Here is a 19515-nt window from a genome sequence, read left to right as displayed (position 1 = left end):
TGTAACTATAAATGGATAAATTTAATTTTAATAAGTGAGAAAATTGTAACTGTTGGCAAATTGCTGAGCTATAAGAGGAACAAAGCACATTGGGACGTTCTGTTATAGGATAACAAGAACGTATTGAAATCATTCTCATGGCTGGACCGGGAAGCTGTCGCAAGGTTGCGATGGACTTTAACAGGAAACATGGTGAGCACACACACACACACACACACACACACACACGACTCAAAAATCACAACCGACATGATTCTGGCAAATATATTCCCCTATGTATGGAGACGTTCGAGACCTGCTGTATTTCGTATTTAGCTCTACGTGCAGTGAAACAGTCTTCCAGTTTTATAATACACTTTTTTTTAACATCAAAACATCATGCAGGACATTCGGCGTTTCACATGTTCTCCACGTGGTTCCTCCAGGTTCTCCGGTTTCCTTCCACCTGCATGATGGCGTTTGATTCTGTCCAATCCAAGGTGTCTAGACTCCGGATCCACAGCAACCCTGACCAGGACAAAGCTCGTACTGAAGCTGAAAGACGAACAGCATGTGAAGTTAGTTTCTTAGTCCTATTCTGCCCTCTGGTGGTCATCAGGACACAGTGCAGGAAGTAAAACAGCTTCAAGAGTCCAAGTACTGCGATTGTGTCTCTCATAAACATTAACATCAACATCACACTCTAACTACATTTACTACACTTCCCAGTGTTCAATCAAAACCTGCTCGATAGTCAACGTCAAAACTGTGGCTTCGTGGTTCGCACGTTCGCCTCACACCTCCAGAGCTGGGGGTTCGATTCACGCCGCTGCTCTGTGTGCGCAGAGTTTGCATGTTCTCCCCGTGCTGCAGGGGTTTCCTCCATGTATTCCGGTTTCCTCCCGAAGTCCAAATGCATGCATGGTAGTCTGACTGGCGTGTTCGTAATGTATGAATGGGTGTGTGAGTGTGCCCTACGATGGATTAACACCCTGTCCAGGGTGTACCCCGCCTTGTGCCTGATGCTCACTGGGATGGACTCCAGGTTCCCTGTGACCCTGTAGGATAAGCGGTACAGAAAATAGATGGATGGATGAATGGAATCTTATAATATAGTTTTGTTTTTTTGTAAACAAAGCATTATTAAAGCACCACGGCTCGTGTAAACACATTCCCAAACAACACCGAACGAAAACGCTTTTGTTTGGAAACAAATCCCAATTTAACCACGGTGGGCGAATTTGAACTCGTGTAGATATGTGTAACAGTTTCACATAACTTCACTTTATTCACACACATTATTTTGTTAACATTCGTAAGCAGACTTAACACGTTTATTGAGTCACATTGATTTATTAGCGTTATTAGAATGGCTCTTAGTCACACAAGAACTGTAACACAGTGGAACACTGATATAGTCTTGTGAGTAAATTGAGCTATTTACAGGTGATTTATAAAAGGTCAGTTTGAAAAGGCATTTAATTAAAAAACAAAAACAACAACAAAACACCACACGGTCCATCCCTGCTAAAAAAAACAACAGCAACAAAAGAAACATCACAGAAATTGTAATGGTTTCCACTACAGATATTGTTACAAACCATCAGCCAACCATTATAACCATTACTGGTCCATAATGGTATCCACTAGACATAACATGCCACCAACAGAAGGTAACAAATTACAGTTTCCATTAAATCCAATACAACTCCCATTATAACCATTACAAATTCTATTGTTTTGTTGATGTTTTTCCAGCAGGGATATGAATCCATTTTCACTATTATTCCACTCGTCCTGGATGGAACTGATGCCCAAAAATCTACACCATATTTCCTTTACTCTAAATGCAGGACGTGGTTGGTGTAAGCACCATTAAAGTCTTGACTGATCCACAACATTTAGTGTAAAGGGAAAACTGTGTCGTAGCCGAACTACACCTTTAACACTATTTTATGTGTAATGTTGGTGCTTTGTCTGTGCTGTATTTTGTGTAGCTCGTGACTAGGTGATGCTGCCCCCTCGTGGCTGGCTGGCTACATTTCAGGTAAGAGAAACTTTTTGTAAATTAGACTTTTAGCAGTTATAATCATACAGTACATCACTGTCTGCTTCATACAGGACGATATTAATACTGTGTCAGAGGTGTAATGGTTCGGTGTGGTTAGGAAAACTTCTAGAATAACCCTTGACATGTTAAGAGTGTGATGATAGGAAATCGCTCAGTGTGGAAACATTAGGTTAGTGATGATGTCATGATCAGTCCGTGGATGAGGGACGTGTCCGGTGGGGGGCGGGGGGGTTAGGGCGGTTGGCATAGCCAGCTGCTGCAGTGCATTATGGGATATGGCTAGAGAGTCTGATGGGTTCGCTGCTGATGGTGCTGTTGTTGGCCTCTGTGGTTGTGCACATTGCCATGGTGATGGGGGTAGCCATGGAGACTGGGATGGCCGAGACCCTCTTTCTGGAGATCTTCCTGTTTGTGAAGGCCATGCAACATCTGGAGGAGCTCACTGATGAATGGCTGGGTGGAGAACACACACACACACAGTGCTCAAGTTCTAGTTAAAGAATGTCTTTGTGCTGCTAAAAGACGAGCAGAGCAGAGAAGAGAGAGTATGAGGATGTGGAAAAATGAACACTGGAAAACTTTTATTATTCACGCACGAGTTCAAACTGAACCAACACACACCCTCTTCCTTTAACACCACCGAGCTGCTGCAGGAGGCGAGTGAATAATGACTGAAATACACGCGTGATAAATGAAGGAACGAACACTGATCGTTATCAAACTACCACACATGAACCGGTCAAACCTACAGCCCTACCTCCCGTCTTCTGGAGATAAAATTCTACCGTCACTTCAAAGTAAAACTCGCCGTATTCAACACTGGAAACAGACGAGAGCGAGCGAGTGAGAGAGAGAGCGAGTGTGTGTATGTAGAGAACAAATGATCGTTGTTGGAAACGTACAAGTGAGTGTCAGTCAGTGCAGGTTCCTTTAGAAAGACGGGAGGGACAAGAAAGATGATAGGAACAATACAGATGAAATAATAATAATAATAATAATAATATCATTACTATTGTGTTTACATCAGTATAGTTGTTATTCATCTTCTTCGCTGTTATCTTTGTTCTTGTTTTGTTGTTCTTGTTCTCCTGGTGCGTTGGCAACACTGTACGGTATACAGTCGAAATAACGATTGAAGAGAGTGAGAGAGTACAGAGAGAAGAGGATGGGAAGAGAGAGAGAGAGAGCGAGAGAGAGCGCGAGAGAGAGAGATTATACCTGTGTGTTATTCCTGCAGGTCTGCAGCAGCTCCTGCAGCACAGAATGAATAATAATAGTAATATTATCTGAAAGTGAATCCTTTTGTTTTTGATTTCAATTTTGTTAGTGTGTTAATTCCACCTGGAGTTTCTGCATTCTTTCTTCGTCACTCTGCAGAACGAGTAAGTCATCAATGTCAATCTCTTCTGGCATTTCATCCTCCTACAAACACACACACACACACACACCCACACACACACCCACACCAGATTATATCAGTGTGTATCAGGCTGCATGTGAACACTGGAACACTTCACATACTGTTAGTCTAAGGCCTCTTTGTTTACAGTTTAAATCATATTTAATAATATCTACAGTTTTTGGAACATGTACCACTGTTTTACATTTAATCCAAAGCAGAATTAATAAATGAGTTTTTATGTATGAGAGATCATTAGTTTGTTTTTTTCTGGCCCCGAGCTGATATTTGTTCCAGAAGTGAGACAAACCTGCAGTTCCCACTGAGGAGTATTTGATCCTATTTTAGTAATTAGACTTCTTTTTTTTTTTAATTATTAAATATACAATATTGTGATAATATCAGAAACTGATTAAAAATATATAGTTACACATCAGTGCACAGTTCAGACTGGACAACTGAAAGAATGAAAGGAATGTACTAAGAACACATGGCGGGAGCTGCTGATAAAACACCAGCATTTACAGGAAAGTAATTACCACACACACACACACACACACACACTCACACTCACACTCACACACTCACACACTCACACACTCACTCTCCCTCTCTCTCTCACACACTGTTCCATACATACTACACCAGCGCAAACTTGTGCTTTTCCTTCTCTTGTACATATAATTATATTTAGAAAATATAATATATAAAATAATATTTAGTAATATTAACTAATATCCAAATAATATAAATAGTTGGCATTTGTACGGCGGACGCTGCACATAAATGTACTCGTTGACATGGCGACGTTTTCTGCAAAGAGATGTTTATTGAACATTTAGGGAAGGAGTCTCCAGTGTCAGAGCTTTTGTAACAGTCAGAGGTGAAGCCGGAACTTGTTTTCCGACATGGGAAAGTCTTCCGTACAGAGGAGTCCTTGTGTCTGCGAAATGTCCCATTGGTCCGGTGTTTGGTTTGGTTTTGTTTAGATGGTCAGTCGCGCAGAAATTCCTCATCGCACACAAAGTTTTTCTCACAGCTGCACACAGTCTATGTGTAAGCATACGATTGTATACATGTACACACAAACACACAACACTGTCCATGTAAGGCATCTGGTAAGTCTCTAGAATCACACATATTTGTGTGGCTGTATGTTGTTGTTTGTCTTTTTGTGGAACAGGAAGTCTGGGATCCCCCATGAGGAAGCGAGCACCTCTCCTTATAAGGCCCTGGCCCACTGCCTCTGTGCGTGTGTGCGTGAGAGATACGCAGTGTGTGTGTGGGGGTTGTATACAGTGTTTAAGGGCAGACAGAAATAATGAGACAAAGGCCACGGGTTCACCATCCATTATGTACTTGTCGCGCACTCTAACTGTTCACTGTGTTTATCTGTAAAACTCTACAGAGATCACACACACACACACCTACCTGCTGAACACCCACACACACACTTAAACTGTGACTCCATATAAAGCCCTGTGAGAGTGGCGACGCACCCCTGCACCATCACAAATCACCCCGAATGGAAGAAGAACGAGTATTTCAGCTTCTCACGAAAGACCAGAAACTAGAAATATCGCAAGTGATTCATAAAGCACACACCATCCATGATTATTACATTACAAAAATAAAGTTACAAAGCTAATGCTGATAAATACGGAAAGCTTACAGACTACTCCTCTGGGAACTAGCTTGTTTTTTTGTGGCTGTTGTACATCATTAATATTAACGTGAAGGTCTGGTGATTGACTTGTCCAGTCTAAAACCTTCCACTCCCCCCCCCCCGATGAAGTCCTGTGTTGAGGTGGAAGTGTGTTTTGGATCGTTGTCTTGCTGCATGATGAAGTTCCTTCTGATTCATTCGATGCATTTCTCTGTAAATTGGTAAACAGATTGTACCGGACAACTTCTGAATTCATTCTGCTGCTACCATCATGAGTTCCATCATCAATAAAGATTAGTGAGACTGTTCCGGAAGCAGCCATGCAAGCCCAAGCCATGACACTACCTCCACCATGTTTCACAGATCAGCTTGTATGTTTTGGATCATGAGCAGATCCTTTCTTTCTGCACACTTTGGCCTTTCCATCAATTCGGTAGCGGTTCATCTCGGTTCCAGAACTTTTGTGGATCATCTCTGTGTTTCTTTGTGAATTCCAATCTGGCTTTCTGATTCTTAATGCTGCTGAGTGGTTTTCATCGTGTGGTACGGCCTCTAAATTTCTGCTCTCAAAGTCTTCGAACAGTGGATTGTGAGACCTTCACCCTGCCCTGTGGAGGTTGTTGGTGATGTCACTGACTGTAGAAAAACCTTTTTGGGTTTTTCTTCACAGCTCTCACAATGTGTCTGTCATCAACTGCTGTAGTTTTCCTTGGCTGACCTGTTTGGTGTCTTTTACTCAGTACACCAGTGTTTACTTCCTTTTTCAGGACGCTCCAAATCATTATATTGCTACGCCCAATGTTTGTGCAATGCCTCAGATCGATTTTCCCTCTGTTCTCAGCTTCAAAATGGCTCTTTTTTCTCCCGTAGACAGCTCTCTGATCTTCATGTTGGTTTATCCTTTTTAACAACAAACACAGTCTTCACAGGTGAAACTGAAAACTAAAACCAAGAGTAGATGTTCAGAGTTATTTATTGTTTAAACAGGTCTAACAGGACACACCTGGGAAACGAGAAACACCTGTCAGCCACATGTTCCAATATTTTTGCTCGCCTACAAATTTGGTGGTCTGATACAAAATGTGCTAGGTTCTACATCGTTTAACACGCCTTACATATAAATACCAGGAAATAAAAAGCTGCAATCCTAAACTCGCTTCTCATTTTCATCTTTTGATCTCAAACCCAAATGTCTTCAGTCTACAGCAAAAAATAAATGAATTGGTTTCCGTGGGGACTGCATATTATGCCTCATATACATTCGTACAGCTTTTCTGAAGTGAAATTCAAGCCTTTTCCCAGCATGCATCGTACTTTTTAAAACTGTTTATAGTTACATTTAATGTCGTGGAACATCTGTGAAACAAGTTAGTTCCTGTTGTCCCTTACGTTTATAGCAGCGATAAACAGTGGTTCCCTCACCAACCTCTCTTTATTCTCTCTCTTGAAGTGAAGAAGATAAAAACCACAGAGAACTTCACAAAACCATAAAGTCCTCTACTGTCAGAGACGAGGCATTACTGCAAATCACAGTTTTTCTAATGTTTCTTTAACACTGTATTATCAGCAAAGGTCTAGAACCAATTTTTAAAAAAATATTACAGACTGCCCCTTTAATTATGGCACGACTGTAGCGCGTTTTAGCCGAAGCGGGTGTAAAGGAATTAAAGGAATGTGACGGGAGCGTTCTTGCATCTTCCCACAGATAACTCACTGACAAACTTTTCTCAAGTAATTTATAATGTTTATAAGGTTTTATCTGTAGAGCTGTGCAGAAACACACACTCCTACTCGCTAATCACTCAAGCACACACAAAAACACACACCACAGCTCCATATAAAGCCCAGAGAGAGAGAGAGAGCACGAGCGAGTACACCACCATGCCGCCATAAATTCTTTCAAACCAAACCAGAAATGCATCATCTACCCCATTACATCTCAGTGGTGATGATTTATCAGCATTTTAAATGTTCTGTGCTGCAAAAAGTGGTTAGTCAGCGACACATACGCAGCAATGAGCTATCATAATCCTAGCCAATGCAAGAATTCTCTAGAAAATATTTTAGCTAATGTTACCTAGCTAGCTCTTATAGCGCTTGACAAAACGGTACAGTACTATCTAGACAAGATAACAAGCTAGTTAGCCGTCTGAAACAATAGTATTGCTACTTCTCCATAATTAGGACAAACTGTACAAGTAGCAGTCTAGTATTTTTACCTCAGAAAAAAAAAAATACAGGACAGCATTTTGAGGTAATCTAGCCACATTATCAGTCAGGAGGGATAGAAAAAAAAATTGGACATAAATTCTTGTGAAAATGAAGATGCTGGCTAAATTGCTAGCTAGCTACTGACACAACAAATAAAGATCTATAATTCTTGCAAAATAATTTCCAGGATTCTCCCATATTGCTGTGAAACTGTGAAATAAATTAGCTAATATAAGCTAGCTAGCTCGCTAGTAATGCTCCACAAACATAGCTGTAACAACCTCTTGCTACCTAGCTAAGTTAAGAATTCAAGTAGCTGGCTATTGAAAAGCAATAGTCTCTCACACTTCAGATTTTTCCTCACCGTCTTTCTTTCTTAATTTTGAATTCTTTATTCAACTCCTCGTGCTTTGCTGATATACAGATGTACAGACAAAGCTTGTACAGGCTAAAACTTTCCTTTTATCTTTCTTTCTCACTCAAGTGTTTGCCCTTTAACCCTTAAATCTAAGTGTTTAGAAACCACTGACGAGCACATTCTTGAGTAATGCCAATCTGGTGGTGTTACTTAGGTAAGAGGCAGACTGAGATCTCTCCAGGTCACATGGTCTGGATATTGACCACAATTTTGTTTTCTATGACCAAAGATAAGGAAGGTTCTTTGGTGTCTCATCATTGATTTGGTGACGTTTTCTGTAAGGAGATGTTTGTGGAACATCTTTGGAAGGAATCTCCAGTTTCAGTGCTGTTGTAACAGTTTTTTTTTGTCTTCTTAACTTCAAAAGAGAGAGGAAAAAAAGAGAGGGCTGGTGAGGGAACGAGTCTTTATAGCTGCTATAATGTAAGAGAGAACAGGGAAGTAGCCTGTTTCATGGATGTTCCCCCACAATAAATATAAGTATAAATGGATGAATAGTGCGATGTGCCTTTCTTTAATAAATATATGCATAGTAGTATTCACATACTGCTGTGGTAAGAGGAATAAAAACAATTCCATGCTATTATAGGAAAGTTTGGGTTAAGAGTAACTCCGTTTCATCACGCCACAAAGTAACAAAGTCTTTTATTGTTTAAAAAAAAAAAAATTAGCTGGGAAAAGAAATGACCACTTTTTTAAAAAAAGGGAATCATTTTGTCTGGTTTTACTTTATTTTCTCACTTTTTAAAAATTTTATTCCTTCAAAGTTATGTACAAGTAGGTTAACTTGGCTCAATAAGATTTATTATTATTATTATTATTATTATTAAAAATCCAGCGTGTATTTATTACTATTACAGTTTTAAAGCTCTGACTATAAAGCTGTTTTGAAACTTCTAAAAGTAACTACCCCACCGCCACCGTGCCTCACCGTGCCGGCGTACAGCTCCTCCAGCGCGCGCTCGATCCAATTCTCGGCGTTCAGGCGCTTCTGCAGCTCCGTGCGGTTGTACTTCACCGTCACGCGCGCCTGCCGCTTCTGCAGGGTCGGGCCGTGTGCGCGCGCGGGCCCCAGCGCTTGCGGGTAACAAGGGCGATCCTGCTGCTCCTCGGCCATAGCGCGCGCGTGAGAGACTGAGAAAGGTCTGTGCTGAGGGATTGAAGGGAAAATGTATGCGCGCGTGCGCGCTCCCCAGACGCACAGCTATCTGTGCGCGCGCGCGCCCCCTACCGCTGATAAACACAGTGCTCTCCGCGGTCCTAACTTTCACACTTAACTTCTCACAAGCATTTCGCATGTGTTCTACTTTGCTTACGCTCTCGCACATTGTAGCTCCAGTCCATACATAAAGAAGCAAACTTAACACACTGAACATGTTTTTGTTGATCAGGTGCAATTGTAAGTACAAGTCAATTTTTAATGCATTTAATTTTTGGTTGTATTATTTCTCTTTATTTACTACCAAAAAAAAAAGAGAATAATAATCAGTAGGATGTCATTTTTATTGTGTTCCACTAGGGGGAGCAAAGCCCCTGCTGAAAAATCGCTTATTTTGCAGTTATTTATTTATTTTTTAAAACTTAAACACCACTAATGCATTGTTCAGCAGGGCAAATTTCACATATTCATACTTAATCGATAAACCTCTCTGTTAATGGCTAATCCGGTCAGTGTAATAATTAGATCAGTGAAATAAAGCACATCGTTATCGCTTTTTATCGCCGAACTTTTCCATTTCCCCAAAAGCTCAACTCTGATTGGTTGTTGGAGATTACTGGTAAACCAATCCCTTGACCTTCTGTAAATTTATGCCGGATTAATGAATGATGCGGGATTACATTACACATTTTATTATTAACTTGACAAAGAAATAGACATACAAAATAAATTAACATAAAATATTGTCTCACAAGAAAAATGATTGAAATTAAAAGTACAAAAATGCAAAACAGGAACTTAAAGCAGGCATTAAACTCAGGTTTAAGGGTCATGAAAGGTGAAATGGCTACAGAAATCTTTTTTTTTTTTTTTTTACGAGTCAGAAACATCACATTCAGAAAACCTCAAGTTCTACGTATCAAAATGACAACAAATGACTTCCCGCTTACACATAGGGAAAGAGCTCGCTGCTACATAGCAATACAACGCTGGGCTAACAATATCCCCATTTTGGTTTAGGAAAATATTTATAAATATATTTCTGACTTTGTAACAATGAAAGTACAGATCTAATACACTCCATTTTGTGGATCATACAAGTAGAACGAACATCCGTACAGGATGTCAGGAGGAGTCGGAGAGAACTTTAGCCGTCATTTGGGACTTCGTTACAATCGAACGTCGGCGGAAATGCAGACTTCGAACTTTCCCAGTTCGAGATCTAGAGAGTTTATATATATATATTTTTAAAAAAGCAGGAATTTACAATTAGCTGGATAACTTAAACCAGAACTATAAAAGAATTAAGTTATCCAGCTAACCCAGACATCTCATTGTTTACATATCATTATAATGGATATAAAAAAGTATATAGTATAGAGGTTAAAAGTGTTTTTAAAAAAAACCCCAAAAAACACACCATTCACCATAATGTTGAAAAGATAAATCAGAATTAAAAGGAGGAATGATGTTCGACTCATTCTTCGATAAAAAATAAACTGAAAGGCTGAACATCAGTTTTCTAGAAGCCAGTCAGGATTTGGCCTAACCTACCATAATAATCCCAAACTATGGGATGGGTCATGTGGTTTTTTCTTTCTTTCCTGCAGGTATTTTGTGACGTATTCTTTCAAATAATTTGTACATTTTCATTTTTTGCTTACATATACTGTATATTGTGAATTTTCTTTAATCATACAGAATTTCATTCATGCCTTATAATACAGAAATGACTAGTCACATACTGTTTATGTTGAGTTCTGTAGTAATCACCATCTATACCAAATCTAACACTTTAAAGTAGCTTAATTTTTTATATATTTTTTTTGGTTTCAGGAGCCTAAACTCCATCGGTCCGACAGAAAAGGTCCTGTTCAACACTTTATTCTGTCATGTTTTTTTTTTTTTAAATGAAAAAGAAGTGCTTAAATCATTTTCATTCTTCACTCAGTTTGTGCGCGCGCGTGTGTCATACACACACACATATATACATATATATATATATATATATACACATATATACATATATACATATACATATATATATATATATATATATATATATATATATATGCGCGCGCATGTGTGGTGTTTGAAACTTGTTTCCTGAACCTATGCGCCTGTTATCTAATCCCCGCCCCTCCGGCGCTCCACAGGAAGTCCCTCCCGGCAGGAAGCGTGTGCCCGGGAGCCAATGAGCAGCCGAGCCTGGCCTCTGTGTTGCTCGGCTTCACCTGACTGACAGCTCTGGACAGGAATTCGTGTTCATATGGGTAGTGCTGCCGGTCGAGATTGTTGACTGTCTCGAGGTCATTGAAAACAGAGTCGCAGAGCTGCTGTCTGCGCAGCCGCTGCCTCCTGCGCCTCAGGAACACCACAGCCACGCACACGCCCAGGCATGCTGCCAGCACGCCCAGCACGCACAGCGCCGCCACCGTGGAAGGGGAGGAACCTCGAGAGGTGCGTGACGCTGCCCGCTCCAGTCCGGCCCTATCCAGCACGGGGAACTCACAGCTGGGACCCATGAATCCAGGCACACACTGGCACACGGGGCCTGAGAAGTGTGTGTAGCAGGTACCGCCATGCAGGCAAGCGTGTGAGAGGCAGGCATCGGCACGCACACTGCAGTTCTTCCCCGTGAATCCAAGTGTGCACGAGCATGTGTAGTCGTTCACTCCATCTACACATGTTCCCGAGTTCTGACAAGGAGAACGTGCGCAGTCGTCCACGTTAACGGCGCAGCGTGGCCCGGCGAACCCCGGGCGACACCGACACAGCACCCCGGAGCCCACATCCACACACTCACCACCTACACAGAGAACATTTTACACACTTCAACCACTAAAGTAGATTTACAACATCCTCCACAGTTAATTATGGAATTGTCTACATTTGTTTTGTTTTTTTAATGCTGTCATCATGATGGAGGATAAAAACTGTAACACGCACCGTTGGCACAGGGTTTATGGCTGCAGCGGTCCAGTTTCTTCTCACAGTTGGAGCCAGTGTAGGCTGGGGGGCAGCGGCACACGTAGCCTCCAGTGAAACGTTCCTCACATGTTCCTCCGTTAAAGCACGGATCATCTGCACACGTCATTGCTATGATCTCACAGTTTTTCCCGTAGAAGCCCTGAGGGCATGTGCACGAGTAATCGTTCTCCAGATCCTGCACCATGACAGAGAGACAGAGAGAGAGAGAGAGAGAGTATTTATACGATCTATCGGGTGTGTTAGAGTAAAGATGTGTTGGGGTGTTAGTGTGCTAAAGTGTTAATGTTGAACTTAGATAATTGTAGACTCACATTGCAGAGGACTCCGGTCTTGCAGGGGTTACAGCGTGTTAGAGTGTTAAAGTTACCATGTATTGGAGAATTAGTGGTAAGGTTAGGCTGTGTTACAGTGTTAAGTTTAGAGTTTATTAGAGTGTTAAAGTTAGTATGTGTTAGCGTATTAGTGTAAAGAGTAGAGTGTGTTAGAGTGTTAGTTTTAAGGTTAGAGTGTGTTAGTTATTGTTAGGCTGTGTTAGGTGTTAGTTTTGAGAGCAGGCTTAGGTTTGTTAAGGTTAGAGTGTGTCATCGTGTTAATGTTTATATTAGGCTATGTTAGATTGTTAGTGTTAATGTTAGACTGACGTTGAGGTTGTATTAAGGTTTTAGGGTTACAGTGTTAAGCTGAGGTTGTATTGAAGTGTTAGGGCTACAGTGTTAAGGTGAGGTTGTATTGAAGTGTTAGGGCTACAGTGTTAAGGTGAGGTTGTATTGCAGTGTTAGGGTAACAGTGTTAAGCTGAGGTTGTATTGCACTGTTAGGGCTACAGTGTTAAGGTGAGGTTGTATTGAAGTGTTAGGGCTACAGTGTTAAGGTGAGGTTGTATTGCAGTGTTAGGGTAACAGTGTTAAGCTGAGGTTGTATTGCAGTGTTAAGGTGAGGTTGTATTGAAGTGTTAGGGCTACAGTGTTAAGGTGAGGTTGTATTGCAGTGTTAGGGTAACAGTGTTAAGCTGAGGTTGTATTGCAGTGTTAGGGTAACAGTGTTAAGCTGAGGTTGTATTGCAGTGTTAAGCTGAGGTTGTATTGCAGTGTTAGGGTTACAGTGTTAAGCTGAGGTTGTATTGCAGTGTTAAGGTGAGGTTGTATTGAAGTGTTAGGGCTACAGTGTTAAGGTGAGGTTGTATTGCAGTGTTAGGGTAACAGTGTTAAGCTGAGGTTGTATTGCAGTGTTAGGGTAACAGTGTTAAGCTGAGGTTGTATTGCAGTGTTAGGGTTACAGTGTTAAGCTGAGGTTGTATTGCAGTGTTAAGGTGAGGTTGTATTGAAGTGTTAGGGCTACAGTGTTAAGGTGAGGTTGTATTGCAGTGTTAGGGTAACAGTGTTAAGCTGAGGTTGTATTGCAGTGTTAGGGTAACAGTGTTAAGCTGAGGTTGTATTGCAGTGTTAGGGTTACAGTGTTAAGCTGAGGTTGTATTGCAGTGTTAGGGCTACAGTGTTAAGGTGAGGTTGTATTGAAGTGTTAGGGTAACAGTGTTAAGCTGAGGTTGTATTGCAGTGTTAAGCTGAGGTTGTATTGCAGTGTTAGGGTTACAGTGTTAAGCTGAGGTTGTATTGAAGTGTTAGGGTTACAGTGTTAAGCTGAGGTTGTATTGCAGTGTTAGGGTTACAGTGTTAAGCTGAGGTTGTATTGAAGTGTTAGGGTTACAGTGTTAAGCTGAGCTTGTATTGCAGTGTTAAGCTGAGGTTGTATTGCAGTGTTAGGGTTACAGTGTTAAGCTGAGGTTGTATTGCAGTGTTAGGGTTACAGTGTTAAGCTGAGGTTGTATTGCAGTGTTAGGGTTACAGTGTTATGTTAGTGTTCAGTTGAGGTAAACAACATTGCTCTTGCAGGGACTTGTAAAGGTTATAGGTGTTAGTGTTAAGTTCAGGTGTTGAGTTGGAAACCCACATTCCAGCTATCTCTTCTCTTGAAGGCATTGCAGTACATGATAACAGGGTGCGTTCGAGTAGAGGTGTGTTAGGGTGTTAGTGTTCAGTTCAGGACTTGAGGTACAGCTGTCGGTGTTCTTGCAGGTATTGGGGTTAGTGATCGTGTTAAGTTTAGGGTGCGTCAGTAAATATGTGTTATGATGTTAGTGTTAAGGTTAAGGCGTGATCAGGTTCGAGACTCTTGTTGCAGCTGCTGTTGTTCTTGCAGAGGTCAGGGTGAGTGAGTTAAGTTTACGAGTAAAGGTGTGTTAAAGTGTTAGGGTTATGGTGTTAGTGTTCAGTCAGAGACATGCACTCCGTTGTTCTTGCAGTTAGAAACGATGTCATAACAGGTTTGAGTTCACGTAAAGGTGTGCTATGGGGACTCACGTTGAAGTTGTTGGTGTTTTGGGGTTAGTGGTAGTGTTAAGCTTAGGGTGTGTTGGGGTGTTAAGGTTATGGTGTTAGTGTTCTTGCAGTTAGTGAGAGTGGTTAGTGTTTAGGGTGTGTTAAAGTATTGGTGCATTATGGGGACTCGACCTGTGGTCCTTGCAAGGGTTGCAGTAAGTGAAATTGTGTAAAGGTGGAGTGTTGAGGGCGGTGGTGTTCAGGTTAAGGCGTGTTAAGTAACTCACGTTGCAGCTGCCGCCGTTCTTACAGGGGTTGCAGTCGCACTCGTTGATCTCGAGCTCGCAGTCGGTGCCTCCGTACCCCGGCCGGCAGGTGCAGGTGTAGCTGCCCTGGCCCGTGTTGGTGCAGGTGGCTCCGTTAGCGCAGGGCCGGTGGTTGGTGCAGTAGTTCAGGTCCTGGTTGCAGAAAAGACCTCCCCAGCCTTCTTTACACACACACTGCCAAGGCTGCGTGCAGGTGCCGTGCAGACAGCCGGGGTGGCGCACACACTCGCTGCAGGACGGGCCCTGCCACCCCAGACGACACTTACACTCGCCGGGGGCCTCGCAGTAACCGTGACGATCGCTGCAGTCCGCCGAGCAGATGGCTGTGAGGGGAGGGGAAGGGGAGAGAGGTTACACACACGCTGGCCACGCCCAGCTAAACGAGAACAGATGAATGGGAGTGTTAAGTGTTGAGGCCAGCAGCTGGTGAGCTGACACACGCACGCACACACACACACACACACACACACACACACACACACGCACACTGAATGAGTCCACAGCATGTGTCTGCTCTGTGCTCCTATTGTTCTGATGAACAAAAGAACTGAATGAGATGCTCACACACACACACAGACACGCACAGACACAGACACACACACACACACACACACAGATGTTAGATGTAGATAAGCTTTATGGCTACAGCTCAGATTTCTGCACGCACACACACTCGTTAACTCATTCATACACAACCAGACTTTCACAAAACCACACGTCGAGACGCTTCCAGACCAGACGTAGTTGTCCCAAGGGTCCGAACAGACATCTGGCCCTCTGACATATCATATACACTCCTTCTCTTTGTGTTTCTCTCTCTCTCTCTCTCTCACACACACACAAGACTATGTAACAAAAATGAGAGATGTAGCTTCTATAAATAAACAGCTGAACAGGTCACATGGGTAAGGGTAATATTTTAGTGTGGTGATTTGGAACAAGGCCCAGTATCACAACCATCGCATCACTATGAGAATGTAGTTCCCTTTGGTAGGCGTGACTTTCTGGATGGCATTAGTGTGCTTTCATGAGGCGCTGGTCCTTTCAGTTCTCTGATTTAGGATCAGTGTCGCATACATCCCACAATCCTGTTCCACCCAGGTTTTTAAAAACAGCACCGGCGTAGCCGTTACTCGATGTTCCATTGTCAAAATCTACGTCAATTAATACTTTGCTAACAGTCTGGAGTTCATAGATTCCCAGAAAGTGTATCGATGTGTGGATATGATAACAAGCTAATGTAGCTTTAAGGTCGCTCAAGCTGCTGGCTAGCTGTTGTTCGGGATCCGTAAAAATGCTACTAAATCAGACAGACAGTGTGTGTGTGTGTGTGTGTGTGTGTGTGTGTGAGAGAGAGAGAGAGAGACTCACGATCGGAGCAGTATTCCCCCTGCCAGCCGTCCAGACACTGTTTATTTCCATTCTCGTCGCACGTGTAGTGGCCGAGTGTGTCGTCGCGTGGTCGGCAGTAATCTGAACACGCATCTCCATAGTAGAACTCATCACAGAACACGTGGTACGAGTAGCGGAGCTCGCTCTGCTCGCCGAAGTGCACATCCTGAGACCAGTCCTCCCCGATGGATAAACGCCGCCGCGTCGCTAAACGGCTGATCAGGTTGTTCTGGTTCTCTGTGGATGGAAAAAAAAAACACAACATAACACGGGAGGATCAGGGGTCATGTGCACCTGCTGAAGCGTGGGGACGGCTCGCTAACGAGCTAGTGGGCACATACCTGTGTGGTCAGCGTGCTCTTTGGGTGACTCGGCGTTCCAGGCTTCAATAACCAGAGAAAACGTTCCCTAAAAAACGATGAGAAATGCAGCAGAGTTCAAATACTGGCTAATGATGTAAATGACACTGGACTTGAACTCCTTGGGCCAAGATATAAGGGTAAAACTCAACAAAACGCAGAGGGCTTAATGTCTCAAATCCTCGCTTTGCTCCAAATCACTCGTTTTGCACTTACACTTTTACGAAATGGATTTATTGCAATTCATGATTTTAAACACATAGAAAGCAACGTTATCTTTTGAACGTATAAGAGTGGTGCTAAATGAACTTTACCATTTTAAACAAATACATGCATACATTCGTAAATAAATACAACGTTTCAGTAAATAAGTAAATACAATTTCAACAGATAAATAAGTAAACAAACACAAATACATACATAATTAAACAATTAATTGGTTAATTAATTAACTAAACAAACTAACTAAAAAAAGTTCCAATTAAGAAATAGTTTCAGAAATAAATAAATAAATAAATATCCTGCTGGGGGAAAAACAAACAATAGAAACCCTCATAGAATTGTAATGATTTTAATGGTTAAAATGGGAATTCTATTGGTTTTAATGGAAACTGTAATGGTCCCTGTGGGTCTCTACTGATAATTTGCTGCCTTCTATTGCTGGCATGTCATGTCTAGTGGATACCATTAAGGACCAATCATGGTAATGGTTTTAATGGTTAGCTGATTGTCTGTAGTGGAAACAAATTGGAATTTCAGTGATGGTTTCTATTGTTTTGGGGTTTTTTTTAATACAATAATTCTCACCAAAAATTCAATTCAAACACTAATTTGTTTTCGAATTCGTGCAATTTAATGCAGCAAATCCAACAGAAATTGGTGTTAGTTAAACCTACATGGCGCCATGGCCAAACCCTTTCCGATTACGCACACTATTTGAGCATGCAGTAGTGTGAGACTGTATCATCATGGGTGAAGTTGACTTTACCGGCCACTTGAAGTGGAAGGGTACTCGGATGGCGGCGCTGTTGGAGATGGCTCCCGGTTCGGCCCGCATCACTCCGGTCTGCCCGGTTCCGAAGGTGCAGGGCGGCTCGGCGGAGATCACGTCCTCCGAGTGCTTGAGGCAGATGCGGAAAAAGATGTTGCAGTCGCGAGTTCTCCTGCAGAAGCGACGTGTGGTGCTGAAAGAGTGCACCTTCAGCTCAAACAGTCCCGAGGAGGCAGCCTACAGATGGGACAAGTCACAAATAAATAAACAAATAAATAAATACTAATCCTAAAACACCTATGATGTGTTAATTCACGAGTATAACAATCTCCCTACAATAATTCTGTCTCTTAAAAAAAATAATTAAAAAAATGATTAAATCATTATACACATCCCCTGAGAGAGTGTGAAACTGACCAGGGGCAGCAGGAGAGACAGAGCCAGCAGGAGGAAACGGAGATGGAGACGCGCCATGGCCAAAACTTTTCCAATTACGCACAGGTGCTCGCATCCGGTATGCAAACAAAATCACCAATCCAAACACAAAAAAACAAAAATGCATTCAATCCAATGCCGAGTTGGTTAAAATACAGCTCCTCAGACACACAACCTCAACCTCAGACAGGGTGGGAAAATCCTGATCCTGATCCTGATGCGCGTCTCTTCTGCGTCTTCATTCAAGAACCACGCGCAGGGGGCGGGTTTATATACTCCCTGACTCCTCCCCCTGAGTCTGACGTCAGAAGGAGAGTCGGGGCAAAGGTGGCACTACCATATGGAGGGATGTTAATGATTGAGTTTGTTTTGTGCCTGGAGGCACATCACTAACACTAATGTATTTTAATTAAGGATTTGACTTAAACTATATTTTATTTCATGTCTTTGTCTTTTAATGGTCCCACTTGTTTATTTACAGATTGTGAGACTAATCAGAAAAGTGCTATAGAAATAAATAAATACAAATACTTTCACTGTTACTGCTGTTAATACAGTTCTTAAAACTAAAAATAAAGCATGAACAAAATAATATTAAGGAGTAGTACGTCCTTCATCTTTGTCGCTATCATTTCTTTCTTCACGAAAGAAGGAAAGAAGGAAGAAAAAAATGTCATTATAGCCTATTTGGCTGATTTGTTCCCCTATAAAAAGCCCCAGCACTCATTAATATTTAAATGACAAATTCATCTTTCCTTCACAGCAGCCTGGACCAACAGAATAGCAAGTCACGTGTAGGAAGGACGAGTAGATTACACCACTTTCGCTGAATAGGCTGAGCTGAAATGAGATAATAAGTGAAGGGTCAGGTGCCCCTTATTCTTTTGTTTTTAAAAAATATATATATTTGATAGGTTCTGTGTGAGAAATGTTGAATAATCCGACTTGGATTGTAGACGAGAACTAGGTCACATCTTCTTTGTAGCGCTTATGTGACAAATTAAATGTGTGTAAAGGAAAGTAGCCTAGTAAACACTTCAACGTAATTTCTCCAGAGCAAACTTGCTTTAATGTGTATAGTAAGGTATGACAAAAAAAACTGCCTACGGTTCACCATTTATCTACTCTCAGAAAAATGGTACTGAATGGTACTTTTCCTTGTTGCTGGGGTGGTACCATCAAGGGTACCATCATTTATACCTTTAGTGTGTATCTTTTACCTAGAAAGATGCATGTACAGTAGTATAACGCTTTAAAGGAAAATATGTACATGAAATATTTTTTTCACTGTACACTATAACCACATTTTGTACCACATAAAATGTACACAAGACCAGTAACAAGGAAAAGTACAGTTTAGTACCCTTTTGTTTCTGAAGTTGTACACTAGGCTAATTGATATCTTTTTCAGTTTTTGTGTAAGAATATAGGCCCAAACAATGCTTTAGTGTGTATACAAAACTATGGGGGGAAATGTTTAGCAGTCTACGCCTTAGCTTTTAGCTACAGATGGTTAAAAAGCGGATGTATTAATTAGCCTGGGCTAATACCGGAAGTACCTCATAACGTTACTTAAAGAGTAAAACAGTATCACGAATGTAATAGTAATCGTCATATTTGAATCTAAAAGTCATTAAATTATTTGTTATTATTTAGTTTTTCGCATGCTATTTAGTAGGACAGTGTGCACTTGTGGAACTCGGCCATTGTTTGAAACCGCGCGCGCGAGGGGAGCAGGCTAGAAAATGACAGTTGTTGAGGGGCGCGAGCAGCCCCGCCTCCTCCTCCCATACACCCCGCCCCC

The 19515-nt window shown here is 41.8% G+C and overlaps 2 protein-coding genes across 2 annotated transcripts; both read right to left on the bottom strand.

Moving 5' to 3' along the window:
* Positions 1-1242: 1242 nt before the first annotated feature.
* ppp1r14aa (protein phosphatase 1, regulatory (inhibitor) subunit 14Aa) lies at positions 1243-8907 on the bottom strand. Its single transcript, XM_053618578.1, has 4 exons — positions 8676-8907; positions 3392-3472; positions 3269-3301; positions 1243-2503 (listed from the first exon to the last, which is right to left on the bottom strand). Exons 1-4 carry the CDS (start codon positions 8859-8861, stop codon positions 2330-2332), a joined length of 474 nt encoding a protein of 157 aa, XP_053474553.1. The 5' UTR covers positions 8862-8907; the 3' UTR covers positions 1243-2329.
* A 444-nt stretch (positions 8908-9351) lies between these two features.
* On the bottom strand, positions 9352-18730 carry dlb (deltaB). The gene is made up of 7 exons (XM_053618620.1): positions 17694-18730; positions 17274-17513; positions 16268-16334; positions 15906-16163; positions 14496-14857; positions 11853-12069; positions 9352-11712 (listed from the first exon to the last, which is right to left on the bottom strand). The coding sequence occupies exons 1-7, from the start codon at positions 17748-17750 to the stop codon at positions 11027-11029; spliced, it is 1887 nt and encodes a 628-aa protein (XP_053474595.1). The 5' UTR covers positions 17751-18730; the 3' UTR covers positions 9352-11026.
* Positions 18731-19515: the final 785 nt, after the last annotated feature.

Source organism: Ictalurus furcatus, chromosome 28, assembly GCF_023375685.1.
Source record: "Ictalurus furcatus strain D&B chromosome 28, Billie_1.0, whole genome shotgun sequence".
NCBI lineage: Eukaryota > Metazoa > Chordata > Actinopteri > Siluriformes > Ictaluridae > Ictalurus > Ictalurus furcatus.
Note: the sequence above shows the minus strand (reverse complement) of the source record. Positions and strands in the feature narration are given on the sequence as shown.